The sequence below is a fragment of the Triturus cristatus genome, chromosome 6 (assembly GCF_964204655.1).
Source record: "Triturus cristatus chromosome 6, aTriCri1.1, whole genome shotgun sequence".
Classification (NCBI taxonomy): Eukaryota; Metazoa; Chordata; class Amphibia; order Caudata; family Salamandridae; genus Triturus; species Triturus cristatus.
Window position 1 is genome coordinate 1,638,091,640 of NC_140589.1, and position 14,716 is coordinate 1,638,106,355.

Genomic DNA, 14,716 nt, shown 5'->3' on the forward strand with positions numbered 1-14,716 from the left:
GTCACGGTCACAACCGGCTTTCGTTTCCTTTACAAGCGGGATTAAAGGGGGTAGGCAGAGAGGGACCGTGTTCGATTACAAGAGGGGACACGTACTGCGCGAGCAATCCTCCAAAATTGGCACCGCTTTTACAATATAGTCTTGCACGGCATCCCGCCTCCTCGGTGCCCCCCGTACCTTTCTCAATGCTGGGGAGCCTCACAGCCTTGTAGCCTCGCGCTTCACTCCTCCGTGATTTTCCGTGTGCTCCCGTATTTCCCGTCTTCAAATGCCCCTGAGGTCCCACATTAAGCTCTCCTTACGTTTCTCTTCGTCGCAGAGGCTCTGGGGGCCTTAACACATTTTGTAGCTTCTTTCTTTTTGGGTAGTAAACTGCCTCTTTCCTGGGTGTTCATGCAGTTACACTGTACTAGTTCCCCAGACCTGCTTGTGGCCTAAAGAATGGAGAGGTCTTATTATTGCCTGTCCCTGTCCTTTGCAAACGTCTCACACTTTTGCATCCAGTGATATGTTGTACTGGACTTGTTCTCTTTAATACGAGGGTCTCACTCAGCTCCTGTTTTCAGTTGTTCTGTGTGCAGGGGGGCTTTAGCACAGCACTCTTTGATGGTTGTGGTTATCCTGCAGCATGTGCGTGGGGTTGCTTTGCATTTACGTTCCCTAGTGTTGCATTTGCATTTTAGACCTTGTTGATGTATATATGTATGTGATATTTGCATAGCACGGACCAGGCCAAAGACGAGCCTTGTGGCAGGAATGCACCAGGTTTATAAATACACATTCTCCCCGCGAGGTCTACACATTTATTCACCTGCTGGAAGAATGCTTGGGGGCTGCAGTGGGTGCTTGGCTGGCTCTGGTTTGGAGGCGGCCTTGCCTCAGACACCTGGTTGTGGTTCACCCTGAAAGGGCCCATCCCGTGAATGTTGTCACAGTACTACCCGAACCCAAGCAGACTTCATCAAACAGAGCCTTTGGCTGGCGAGTGATAGCAATGCACAACTTGGTATAATACCTTTATTGTTCCCCTCTTGACTGGATAGCCCCTTTAAATTCGCGCAGTGCTGTACATTTGCCTTCTGTTTGTATTCATGCCACTTTGTAGGGGTACGTCACACATGCTCGTCGTGATGTTGTCACTTAGCAGCACTTGGGCCTTTGATTGCTACCAGATTGCTACCAGATGCCTGCACCATGCTTAGCCCGCGCTGTTATTAATATTTTTAAGAAGTCATGCTGTATGTTCATGTGTGATTTGGGTTCAACACAGATCTGTCTCTTCCTGCTTTCAGTTGTCGTGCTGCCATCAGGTGTGTTTATTATACTTTTTTGTTACGATCTTTTTCCGCCTTAAAGAGGATTAAGACATTCCTAAGAAACACCATGCTTCAGGAAAGACTGAATGCTTTGGCAATGCTCTCTATAGAGAGCAAGTTAGTTCAAAATATCTCTGATTTTAACGTTCAAGTAATTGAAAAGTTTGCTGCTCTTAAAGACAGACGTGCTGAGTTTAGATACAAAAAGTAAACATATGTATGTTCAATGCTGCTAGTTTCCGACCACCTGTTTAGTTGTTTGTTAAATAAAAAACACCTGTGAGGTACTCAGGAATGCATTATATCTCAAAGTCTGTTATGAAGCTCTGTGGTTATACTGAATAAGCAGCTACCTATGTTATATGACATGATCTCTTTATTACTGTAATAACTGCACTTTCTTCATTGCTTTATTAACCTTTCTGCTTTCTCAAATTTGCTTGCAAATGCACCATTTTTCCACTCTTTTTTCAAAATTTTCTCGGGGGGAGAAGCAACCCGAACCCCCTTAGGTTGTTCGGGCTCGCTCGCTACGCTCGCTCGCTATGCTGAAGTATGCCAAACATTTTACGCCCCACCACTTTCAAATGTCACCGTCCGCCACTGTAGTGGGAGCTAAAAAAGTTTGGGCTGTGTAGAAACGGACCATTTCTCATCTGGGCCGCTCTCTGCATTAGGATCTGCTACACCCTGGCTAAGAGGTAGCCTCCTGAGGGCTTACAAACTCATTCAATCAGAGGGAAGGCTGCAACCATGGCATTGGCTCGGGGTGTCCCAGTCCTGTACATCTGCCAAGCAACAATGTGGGCATCTTTGTACACGTTTGCCAAACAATACTGCCGGGACAGTCAGGTCCGCAAGGAAGAGAATTTTGCCTGTTTGGTCCTGCGGGACTTATTAGTGTGAGAAATCTGTCCGCAGCCCACCGCCAGGATGGTATGGCTTGGATATCTATTCAAAGGGAGGGAATCTGCAGCTAGAAGTCTATCAGATGAACAAGTTACTTACCTTAGGTAACGCATTATCTGGCAGAGCCAATATCTAGCTGCAGATTCCTTACAGACCCACCCATGCCTCCCCGATCTGCAGACTCATTTGTTAGGGCTAGGGATGCTCCCTTTTCAGGGCCCTAGTAATGACATACAATCATGTCAGTCACTTCAGGGCTCTGTGCTTCTGGTGTGGAAAATTGAAAACTACTGAAGTCTGTGCACCTGGTTGGCACCTGTATAGGTGTCATAACTGGCACTAATGACATCAAAAGAAGCCGAATGGAGCCATCCGACAGCGCGCGCAAGGGGTACTGCTCACGCAAAAGTTTCCGGATCCAGCCTGACACCTGGTGAATTCAAAGGTAAGGAATCTGCAGCTAGATATTGTCTCTACCAGATAATGCATTACTGAAGGTAAGCAACTTATTCATTGAGGCTGCTCCAAATCGTAGTACTTGTCCAAGGTTTGTTCCCTGTGTTGGTTCTGGAGTCATTGGAGCTGCTCCAGTGGCCGGTCTCTGTTGTGCTGTCAATCATCAGGTAAATCTAAAAAGAAACAAAAGAAGTTGAGGCTGGACTTGTTTCCCCTTGTGCCACTCACATTCACCTGTGCAGGCGCAGGGGTGGCCAGTCTTCACAATCTTGCTCCCGAAGTTGGCCAGCTTCGGAGCTGATCCCTCAACTCATGCAGGCACAACCTCAAGTTGTCAGGGCCAAATGCTACACCGCTTCAGTTTGATGAGTTTCTCGTAGCTATGCTCAAGCTCTTGTGGTCCATTCCAACTTCTTCCGGCACGCCTTTGGGAACCAAGGAGCCGAGAGTCCCTCCATCTGGAGTACTACAGGTGAGTTCGCCATCGACACCAGTTGGACCCTCCGAGCCCACCTTGCCTTCAGCTCCACTCTCGATCCTGCTTCCTGCCCTGAGAACTGTGCCAGCCCAAGGTTTCTTGACACCCATGCCAATTCCATCAATGTCGGAGGAGAAAGACCTAATCATTCTCTCTGACCTCGAGTCGACGTCAGTTGTACCTCGACTGAAGTCCTGATTCCTCACAAGGTGCTTCTTAATCCATTGAACATACCAGCCCCTGAAGGGAGACAGCCCCCTTTGCATTACCTCTTTGGCACTGATTCTGATGACTGTGACTAGGATGATGAGTTTGCTCAGCCCTACAATGATGACAACTGAACGAGGACTCGCAGTAGGCTGGTGTTCTTGATACCTCTCCGGAGACAGCTCTTTGTTCTCCCACCCCCGACCCGCCACAGAGGAATATGCCTCTTACCCTATGGGTATGCGTAGGGCAGCCAAATTTCTCGACCTCCAGCTTCCCACCATGGAGGTAAAAACTAATATTCTTACTCGGATCTTGCAACATGGACGGACTTCTGCTGTGCCTCTTCTCCCATTTAATGAGGTCCTGATGGACACTTTATTATTAGGGGCCTATGCCAAACCTTGCTCTTGGGTCCCTGTCAACCCACAAATTGCCAGGTGCCATTGTCCTAGTCTGGGTCACCTTGCTTTCCTATTGCAGCACCCTTCATTCGTCAGCCATGTGGTAAAAGTCTCCATGAGTTGGTCTAATCCAAACATGTTTCTTACAACACCCTATGACAGAGAAACATTTGGCATGAGGTTATTTTCCTCCACCAGCCTGGCCCTCCGCTCCAACAACATCAGTTGATTGTTGGGGGAGTTACAACCATGCTCTTTGGGATTCAGTGGCACAAGTCCTTCATGGTGTGCTGACGACCTCCTCCCTGTCTTCGTTCAAGCAATTCAGTTTGGTCTTGATGCAGACAAGATCATGATTCATTGTGGCTTGCACACCACCGATCCCATTGGGCAAGCTATTGGCACCAGTGTTAACATTCGCCTCCATGTGTGGCTGCGATCAGTTGGGTTCTCCGGCAAGGTCCAGTCCTCCCTGATGGACATGCTCCTTGATGTGTGGTGCTTGTTTAAATCAATTAACAAAGAAAGCGCCAATGCTGCACTCTTATTCTTAATTTATTTCCAGTGCATTGAATAAAACAATGACACACTTAACCGCTTTTTCAGTTGGATTTAATCCAAAAAGCTTTTACAATCTACATAAATTCTTTATCCAAAAAACAAACCGACATCTTAAACCAAAATGTACATCCTTCCATTTCTCTCACATACACCCAAGCCTATATTGATTCAACACTGATATTATTTGTGTGCATTCTCAATGTCTCATTCATTCTGTCAATACCCCCATTCACATCATTCTAACATACCCACTTCTCACTACACACACTACTCACTATCCATACACACTCTATACAAAACATTTACATAGTATTTACATAAAATATATTTGATTCAGAACAAAACAAAACTCAGGCCATCAATATCATCAATTTAGCCAAATTGAAGAAAAATACACCATTCGTTTTTTTGTTGTTTAGATTGGCCTAAAACAACACGGTCTACGCGTTTCGAATCCCTCCTCTTGCGGGGATTCTCATCAGGACCAAAGTAGCTGCATCAAAAGCTTTCAAAGGCAATGCTGTTTGTTCACAAGAACAGTTAACTTGAAAGCCACTGTGGGTGGTGTGGGGCCGATTGTTTGTGTCAATTAGTTTTTTATCTCTGTGTTATTGTCCATTTTCTTCGATAGATCTTGATTTGTGAACCCGAGGAAGGCACACGTCAGTGGTCTTAAACAATGAAGACCGGAATTTGGAACTACGGGCACCAGGGTATCTCAGTTGCTTCCCGGCTGGTTAATTTGCTTGTTGAGAGACATGGCTGATTTAGCTCTATAGGGATTTAAAGAGTGCATGGCTATCACTTGCTCTCTGGGCCTCTCTGTATGTTCTCGCAAACTGCACTAGTTCCAGTGCTCCTTTCGCAGTTTTGGGTGAGGCACTCCTTACCACCAGCCTCCCTTAAATCCCTCAGGAGTTCTTGCAGTTTTGTGATTGCAGCAGAGGTGCCTACTCAGCCAATACCAGCGTGCCGCCCAGTCCAACACCTGCTTCCCACCTAGCAGTCCCACCTGCCAAACCTCTTTAGCGTGCCTTTAATGGAGCATCGCCACCTGGTGAGAGGAAGAATCCAGCAATTCTTTCCCGTTTGGCACGAGGATCCTGCACATGGTTTGCAGGGTTATGTTCTACCATTCCTTTCTTGCTAGACTTTCTGATTTGAGTCCATCACAGACACGCCTCTAAATACGTACTGCTTTGGTATCTATTCAAAAGATGAAGAATCTGTGGCTAGAAGTCTCTATCAGAAGGATAAGTTCAGTAACGGTCTTTCTGGTAGAGACTGTCTAGCCGCAGATTCCTCATCAACCCTCCCGTCCTCCCTGTTCTGTGTTTGGCCTCTATCTATTAATAAGATCCCAAGTCGAGGAATCTGCACAAGGTCTACCAATTTGCTTTCGGGGCACTGCATCAGGGGATGCAGACAGTCTTGAAAGCAACTGACGTCAGTTTGCGGACTGGCACCAATATAGGCTTCATACCTCATTTACGGAGCAGAACGTCATCCGTGCAAAGCCACAATTGTGCCACCTACCGTTAGGCAGAGGTACTGCTGAAAAGTTTCTGCATTCATTCTCATGCCTGGGGAGTATTCCAAAGGTCGGGAATTTTAACCAGATAAAGTCTCTACCAGAAACAGCATTTCCGAAGATATGTAGCTTATTCATCAAGATTATCTTCTGTCCTTTTTAAAGGAACCTGATAGTGGGGAAAGCTGAATCTATACAGGAGATAGAAGGCGAATGCACAGATTTTGTTGAGAAACTTGTAAGCTCTAGAAATCAAAAAATATAGATCAGCATCTAAAAATATTCAAGAGACATTTACATTGATTACCAGCTATAAGCGTGAAAGTCGAAAGATGTTGAGGACTCTGTTCTTTTTTTTGTTTGTTCTTGTTTTTTGGGATTACTGATATTTAAAAAGGCGAACCTCCAATTCATGAAGAAGAGCATTTAGCTGCCTGAAATGCAGTCACGATTGTTGACACTTAAAATTATGGCGAATCTCAAATAAATGTAGAATAAGCTAAAAACGTATAACCTGATAGGCAGTTCAGCAAGGTTAATGATGCTATCATAATAGTGCAAAGAATAACAATCTGGGTATTACAAGCTTGAATTGCTGCATTAGCCAATTAGCATGCGGTTGGAAATGTGGTCACCCATTCCACCCCGGTGTTCTTCTGTGAGCTTGCAGCAAAGTAACTCATGTTTGCTTTAAATGGAAAGTGATGGATTGCACTCCCATATTATTGGCACTCGTGGTGCTTGTTTGATGAAACAACCCGATTTAGTGGGCTTTTTAGGACGTTCTCGTGTAGTATAAACAGCCTTTTCAGAGGCTGCAGAGGAAGCTGGAGGACAGGCATGCTGGTGTTAGAAATGCCAGTGTAATGAGCACTTTATAGGAGTATTCAGTCGAGGAGAGGGATAACAAGGATGGTGTACAAAAAAACTAAAATAATAAAGGATCATTGTTTACTCGTGCACGAATATCTTCAGGTTTTTCAGAATTGTAGTTCAGATGAGATACTGCTGTTGGGTCTCTGCCATCACACAGAAGGGGTTGCCTTGTGGGGGGGGTTTTGATTAATTTGAGAGGACCTGAAGGATTATGTTAGAAGATTAACTGCTGCATTCATAGTCATTTTGCTTCTTATTTAGGTACTCCCCATTTTATTCCCTTTCATATGTTCATGTATTCAAGTGCACATTTTTCAATTACAAATGCAAAGCATTTGGTATTGTTTAATTGCAGGTTGATAATCCAGCTTGCATGAATATATTGTTTAATATTTGTTCGATCTGATAGCTCGGTTTGCATGGAGACAAATATTAGGCAGAGAGGAATCTTTGCTTCCAAGGAGCAGAGAACTGAGAGGCCATACAGAGGAAAGTTGTAAACACCTTTTCCTTTCCAAAGGCAAATGCTTCAGGCGGCCAAATGAGCATTTATCAGCTTGTCTGGGGATACCATAGAGAGAGACAGCAGCTGTCTTACTGTACAACAGTAACTCAGTTGTTCAACTAAAGTATGCAGGTGAAACATAAGAAACTCTAAAGTGCTACGATTAGCTTAGAGGGAAAAAGAGAGAGAGGTTGGTGAAGAAACTCTAAAATCCTGTTAGAATGTTGAATATTTTTCTAGTATTTTGTTATTTTAGCTTTTATTATTGCCAATATTTTGATTATTTTTGTAATCCTAACTATACACATTATATGCACTAGAATGGTATTTTGATTTTAGTACAAGTCATAAAAGTATATTCTTATTGCATATTCTTGAGCGTGTCGATTCATGGTAAAAGAAGGCTTCGCACCTGCTAAGAACAATTTCTTCTGTCAGTCTCTCAGGACTGATCTTTGCCCAGAATGCCCCATCCTCATGTAATGTCCAGGTGGTTTAAGGGTTACAGTTCACCAGGTTCTCTGTCTCATGTTGGAGAGTTGACTACGTCTGCTGTACCAGAGGGTCTGGAGATCTCAATTCTGAGGCTGTATTTTGAATAAATGTCTGAAAACAAATCACTCTTTTGGTGCTAGGTTGGAGATAAATATGGATTTACCACATACGTCTTTGTGGGACTGATAAAGGGACTTTCATTTTTGGTCCCTCATCTTGGAGTACCTGTTGGTAATTCAAGCCTAAAATGGGTTGGTAAGTGTGGTTTAAAGTTCTGGATAGCCTGTATTTTGGCAGTTAGGAGATTGTGACAGTAGTAGAAAGTGGACTATTTTAATCTGGAAATTGTGGTGGCACTGACCAGAGAAGCTTTGCGTTTGACCAGGAAAGGTGTCACGTTCCTACCTAGCAAAGTTAACATGCTCTGAAGTTGCATGGGCTTTGGAGGCAAGGTTCTTACCTGTTTCTCTTCCTTTCATTCTAGGTTTTCAAAAGATCGTGATGAAGGGAACGGAGTCTGACCCGCCTGTTTGCCCTTTTTTTGGTTCATGACATAGTTAAAGTCTTCATCCTCGCAGAAAAAGTGCAGACTAGCCTTTGTACCTCTGGGATTAGCACGTATATGATAACAGAGGTGTATTGATGAGTGTTACTACTTAGGCCCCAAACATCCGTAGCTCTGCCTTGAAGGGTTGGAGTGCTGAATGGCCCTGGATCCCCAAAACGTTATCCTGAGAAAACTGTTTTTTTCCTGCCAGATAAGTCTTATTGCTAATCGTTTTCAGTTCTGTATTGGAGGAACTTATTTGGATTCTGTTGTTTTCCTTCAGCAAAGTCGTCTTTACAGTTTTTCCTAGACTAAGGCTTTTAGGAAATCTGCCTATTTCTTGTTTTTTATCTGTGAAAATGCTGCACTTTCTTCCAGAAGGAAATTGTTGCTTTGTTTTCATACATTTTTATGCGTCCCTCAAGGCAGTGCTGCTTACTCCAGGTCATTTAATTTCTAGAGGCAGTTTTGCTAAATCACCTGATTCGTGAGAGGTTACAGTCACTGGAAACCAGATTGCAGTTTGAAATTACACGCTCCCCGTTCATAGCAGTGCCGGATGGAGTTCCGATACTGGCTCAAAAGCTGAAAAACTCTTCTGGTTCACACATTACGTGGACTAGTTCCATTAATCAGTTGGAGACCCCAGTACTGAAGTAAAATAGTTACTTCATTATGAGGAATCATGATTCAAATTGGATCTGGTAGCTGGTCTTTCTTTGTCCTGAATCTCGCTTGATATCTTTAAGGAATCTACTAAGATCACTCGCATAAACCTTACCAAAAGGGCACTAATTTAACTGTCATAAGTGTAACTTACTCATAAATATGCTGGAGAGGTACATGTTGGAAACTTTGTGACTCAGGGATCATAGCAAGCATGTAATAATATAGGTAATTCTTGAGAAATGTAAAATATTTCAATGTGCAGTTACTAAAGTGAAGGAGTGTTCATGTCTCTTACGCATTGCCCTCACACACCCCGGAGGATGTCTTGCTTCATCATAGGGCTTTTGCTCCTCGTTGGGCTGGCGCTGCAATGCCCAACGGGCACCCGCGAAGGGGCTCTTTGCCGGAGATCTTTTTTTGATGACGCCGTTGGGTGTGTGAGGGTATGTGGTCAGGGTAGTGTGGCGAGTGATGTGATTTAAAATAGGTCTAGTCCTGCTCTATGTAATAATGTTATTCTGGGGGTGCACTAGCCTGGCTAAAATAAGTGATCCCTGCCTGGATATAATGGTCCTACAGGGTCTTTCTAGTGTAGGGGGTCAACATGTTTCTTGCCTTACAGCCCCTGGCGGGTCTAGCGGCAATTCGTCAGGACCGGTGTCTAAAAAGTAGAAGAGAAGGTGATCTTAACTCTTTCACTTCCACAATGCTGGTTCAGAGCATCATCATGTAACCAGCATTGCTGACTGGAGTCAGGGCATTTAGCCTGGAAATTAGAGACCCCAGACTTAATGGGTCAATGCCGACGGAGTTAAGTAAGCAGAGCACTTCGTTGCTCGGTCAAGAGGGTGGCGTGGCAACTAGCTATCGTCCTACCCCTGCTCTTGAGAAAGCCACATTAACGTATTTTGTAAGATGCTCCTACTCTGAGGCCCTAAGAGACAGAGTGGGTACAACTCAAGATGAGTGTGCAACCACCCTATGTCTGAAAACTAAACTGGTCTCTGTGTGCTACAATAGCAGTACTATCCATAAGCACACTAGTGTAGTTTTGCTTCAACCTTCTATTTATCAATATATCTATACATAGGTCACTGTCAGAAAAGCATATTTCTTGGGTGCACAAGTTGTGTATGTTATAATCTGGTTGGCTTCTATTGGGTGGGTGTTGGCCACACCATGCAGAACTGGATATCTCTGGCACATAGTAGTGCAAATGAAATTCTGAAAAGCCCATGTGTCTCCGGAACATTTCAAGAAGTTGGGATTCTGTAAGGAGACTAGAGTAAACAGTGTCATCATTAAACAGCATGTATTCTTGTAGGCTGGATTATGCTAGTTTATGATGTTGCATTGAGACAGCTGGCAACACATTACGGATTGATTTTAAGTTAGGACCATTCACATCATCATTCTCGTTTTTTATTGTTTGGACAACTGCCTTGCTGATTGCAAGTCCTGCTGTACAAAACATACTAAATGTGGACCATTTTTCTTTCCGAAATTATGAACTTTTAAAGAACTCGTTTTTGGATTACTTAAACAGAGCCCTCTACCCTCTTTTCTACCAATTCCAGAATTCTTGTCGACTGTGTGAAATAGTTTTAATATAGGTCTTATCCTCCCATAAAAATACCCAAAGATTTGCTGCCTGTATCTTACTTTCATTACTATCTTATTGCCCAGGTAGAGGTGACTGTAAACTTTAGCCCCGACATGTGCAGTGGGCAAGAGGTTTTTGTTTCATACAAGCATGAAGGGAAATTGATTTGGGCAAAACAATGAAGTAGCAGCTGCCAGATCCCTCCAGGTGCCACTTCAGATTAAATTGTATATGATTGTATGTGGCTATGATCTGACTATTCAGCTAATGGGAGCCAATGTTATCTTTGTACATAGTAAATGTAAGTTCATTTTGCCTTTACGTCCTATTCACATACGCTTTCCTGATTTATTTATTTTTGAAAATATGTTTTAGTCATCAAAACTGATGGAGTCGGAGTTAAAGCAGTGGGTTCGGTTGGTATCTAATTACTGTGAAGATGAACAACAGAGTGAAATCAGAATGGCTGTTGCAGAAGTCCTCATTAATATTGCACCAGTTGTTCTGACTAATCAGAATCTCACTCTTGGTAAGTACACTTGGTAATGCCAAAGTTAACATTGTGTGTGTTGTTGCCTCAGAAAACAGATGTACATTGAGGAAACCATCCATTAAGGTGATGTGAGACATCAAAGCGTCATTAGGAGATGCTCAATATGCGTATTCTTAGTCAGCAGTGGATATCTACTGTGGTATTTATCTATGGTGTTCTGGCACTGGTGATATTGTTCAAGACAAAGAAGTGTCCTAGGATTACACACTGTCAAATGTATTGGACCACCACAATGGGATTTCATGCCAATGAGCATGTGCCTCAGCTTGCTTTTTCTTGGTTGAGGATACAGACATATTCGCCCTGCCATTGATGTGTTCAGGTGATCAGAAACCCACTTATAAGAAGATGGCCACCGATATTCCTATCTTTTAGACCCTACCGCAGTACGTTACTCTACGGAGAAGAAATCCTTTTCTGTTGTCATGTGCTCGTTTGGATAACGGTATACACTAGTGGAAGCAGTGTTTGTGATAAAGTGTCTGAAAAAAGGCTTGACAAGGCACAGATGTGGACTCTTCTTAATCCAGCACATAGGACATAATATAGAGATTTACAAAGGTCTCTTAAACTGCATTTAAAGATGGTTCATAGGCCAGAGCATCTTGAAGCCTTCACATGTTGTGGCAGTGTGGACAACACAAGTCTTTGAGCAGAGAGAGACAAGCACAAGCCATTTAGACTTTTTATTCTCTTCCTTTCTTTGGAAACACAAACACACTGTGGCATCCTAAATGCAGCTTAAGGAATCAGAACACACGCTGGGGATCTTGTGATGCCCGGAGCCATGCACTCGTTGCACCACTAACAAGCATTTACAATGCAATGGTCTCGGCAGTGTTAAAGTTAGAGCTGTTGGCATTGCTCATGACATTATTTTTGTATGTTTTTTTTAAAAAAACATTTAAAGAAACAGCATTGTTATTTACAATGTCAATAGCTTAATCACTCAAATGCGGGACCTATTGCATTTGCACACACACAGAGCCACCCACCCACACACACACACAGAGCTTAAAATGGCCCTTACAGTGCAGGGGTATCTGCAAGTGCTATCGACAACTATGTGGCAGTGTGTGCAGATACACTTCAAGGGGTGGGCAAATCACCAGTGAAAATGGACTTCCTCTTTATTCCACCCCGATCTATTCTACTGATCTATTTAAAAGTCTCTCCCTTTCTAGCACCTCAATCGTCTAATCCAAGCGTGAGTTCAATGATTTTTGTGGTCCCGGGCAAGACATATTTCAACTGCTCTGTGAGACCCTGTTAAAGTTTAAAATATTATTTAGAAATGTTTGACACCGTGGGGGCTTTAATGATCACGGAATAGGTAAAAACAATTGTTCCAAACCGGCCCCCAAAAATGTGTGTTGCCTGGACCCCTCAAAAATCATCAAGATGTCAGTGTGTGCTCTGCGAGGGCGTGGTGGGGGGGGGGGGGGGGGGGTAGTCCCTTGCCTTACCGTCAGCCGGCCTAAATGCTAAATGGAACCAGCAGTAGGGTGACCAGATTAAAAAAAACAAAAAAGACAACAACAAAAAACGGTTAATTTAAAAAATAAAAGAAGGACTAGAATGTTTTCATTAGCGAAGGGGCGCTGAATGACAAAGCACATAGACCTAGAAACACAAATGCACATTGGAAGGGGGGGGGGGCCTAACCGTTCACAATTACCACCTTTCATCTCATACTTTGCCTTCAACGTCCTCCTCCGACAGGACCAACTCACCCTCTGAATACAAGAGCTCCCGTGGCTCACACAATCAGAAACTTCCCTCTTTCGTCCCCTAATTTAACATTGCGGGCAATCGTTCTTAAATCACCAGCTCCCTCCTTGTACTATATCACAACGCTGTTACAAAACAGACTCTTCTTTCAGAAATTATGACTCCCCCAAAACGCACCAGTAGTGTACCTACCGAAGTGCGCTCTTAAGGATCTTCTTTCTACCACCAGGTTTCCCTGCCTGTCATATGACAGACGTCAGTTCAAACGTCACGTGAACCCTTCGAGCTCCCGGCTCAGTAAGAGGGAGGACTCGCATCGAAAGCAAAGACGGGCTGCGTAACGAGGCAAGCCGTTCTAACATGCGACCGAGATGTATGAATATTGAATATCCCAAGCATTTAGATCAGACTGTTAAATAAATTATAACAGATAAGTGCCTTATTTCTAGGGGTGGGCGGAATTTGCGTAATCGCGTTACGCAAATCTCCGCGAAACGGTAAAAAATCTCCGCGAACACGCAGAAATTCCGCGAACACGCGGAATTGCTTGTTCGCGATACTTTTTTCCTGTTCGCGATCGCTGTTTGCGTGCTCGGGGTGAAATATCTCGCGAACACGCATATTGAGAACGCGAACAAGCGGAAAATTTCGCGAAGTCGCGGAACGCAGATTTTTGGGTAATTTCGCGTTCTCCGCGGAACGCGAAATTACGCAAATTCCGCAAATTCCGCGAACGGAACAGAATTTACCGCCCAGGCCTACTTATTTCTAGAGCATTTTATTTACATGTGTTAAATTCAGTCAAACATGAGCACAAGACCATCTTTATACTTCTAAATATACCAAAGGATGCCTTCATTGTTTCAATTTATGTGAAAAGATAAACTTTTTGCAAGACACTGCAAGACTAATCGGCAACTTCAGCATTACAGAAAGACATTAGGCTTGCGTTTAAGATGGACGCAGTTTTGTTAGGAGCCAGTACAGATTGTCCTTTTTTAATGTTCATTTTCACTGTCACGTTTCAGCAACAATGAAACATGATATGTACTGTGCTGCCACCGTGAAGAGGTAGAGAGACCGCTTTCATTTCTCTAAAGTCCAAAACTTCCTCTTAGTTTCATTCACAGTAGAATCTGGTGGCAGCGATCCATTAAGTTACTTGCGGGCCAATCAGTGCGCCTCCGAGCGGTATTTTGAAGCCATGTAAATAGCTCGGTTCAAATACAGCCAGCTGTTTTGTACTTGGTGCATGCTTGCGTACTCCCAGTGAATGGACCGGCGTGAGCAGGACTGGTAAACGCTTTCTACATTGATTTAAGGGAGCTTACGCTACAAAACCACGCTATTACAACGTCTTTGGACACTGAAAAGTCTGCGAGATCCTTCACAAACCAATCTTCAAGATTGGTATAACAACACGGGGGAGGAGACCAGAGCAGCAGCCGAACACCGCCGCCTTTCTCCGAGGCGAAGCAGAAATGCCTCGGAGAAAGGCAGCGGCGGTTTCGAATTCGGGGGCGTGTTTTTCTTTTCTCTCCTCTTGCCATTGGCTGGAGGAGATAATTAGAAAAGTTGCAAAAAACACGCCCCCGAATCCGAAAAGGACGGGGCATGTTCGGAGTGACGAACCTCTTCTCCAATGGCTGGCCAGCATTCAAGAGGCCAGCCAATGGAGAAGAGGGGCAGGTTCAAGCCCCTCTTCTCCAAGTCATTATCTCTCGCGAGCGAGACTGCGCAAGCGCAGCCTTCGCTAGCCGAGACCTAAAAATGATATGCCAAGTAACTGGACGACACCTCACAATACAAATACCCCGTCATGTCAAATTGGACATTCATTGTCCACTCAGCCTCTTTCATATCCTGTCCTCGTGG

At 44.0% G+C, this 14,716-nt stretch overlaps 1 protein-coding gene across 6 annotated transcripts in view; it reads left to right on the top strand.

The window, feature by feature from the left end:
* Positions 1-14,716, top strand: part of THADA (THADA armadillo repeat containing) — a 1,526,823-nt gene that overhangs the window by 1,403,505 nt on the left and 108,602 nt on the right. For all 6 annotated transcript variants that reach the window (XM_085612787.1, XM_085612792.1, XM_085612789.1 and 3 more), the window contains one exon: positions 10,933-11,086. In XM_085612787.1, the coding sequence (XP_085468913.1) occupies positions 10,933-11,086 (154 nt within the window). The remainder of the gene's footprint in view (positions 1-10,932; positions 11,087-14,716) is intronic.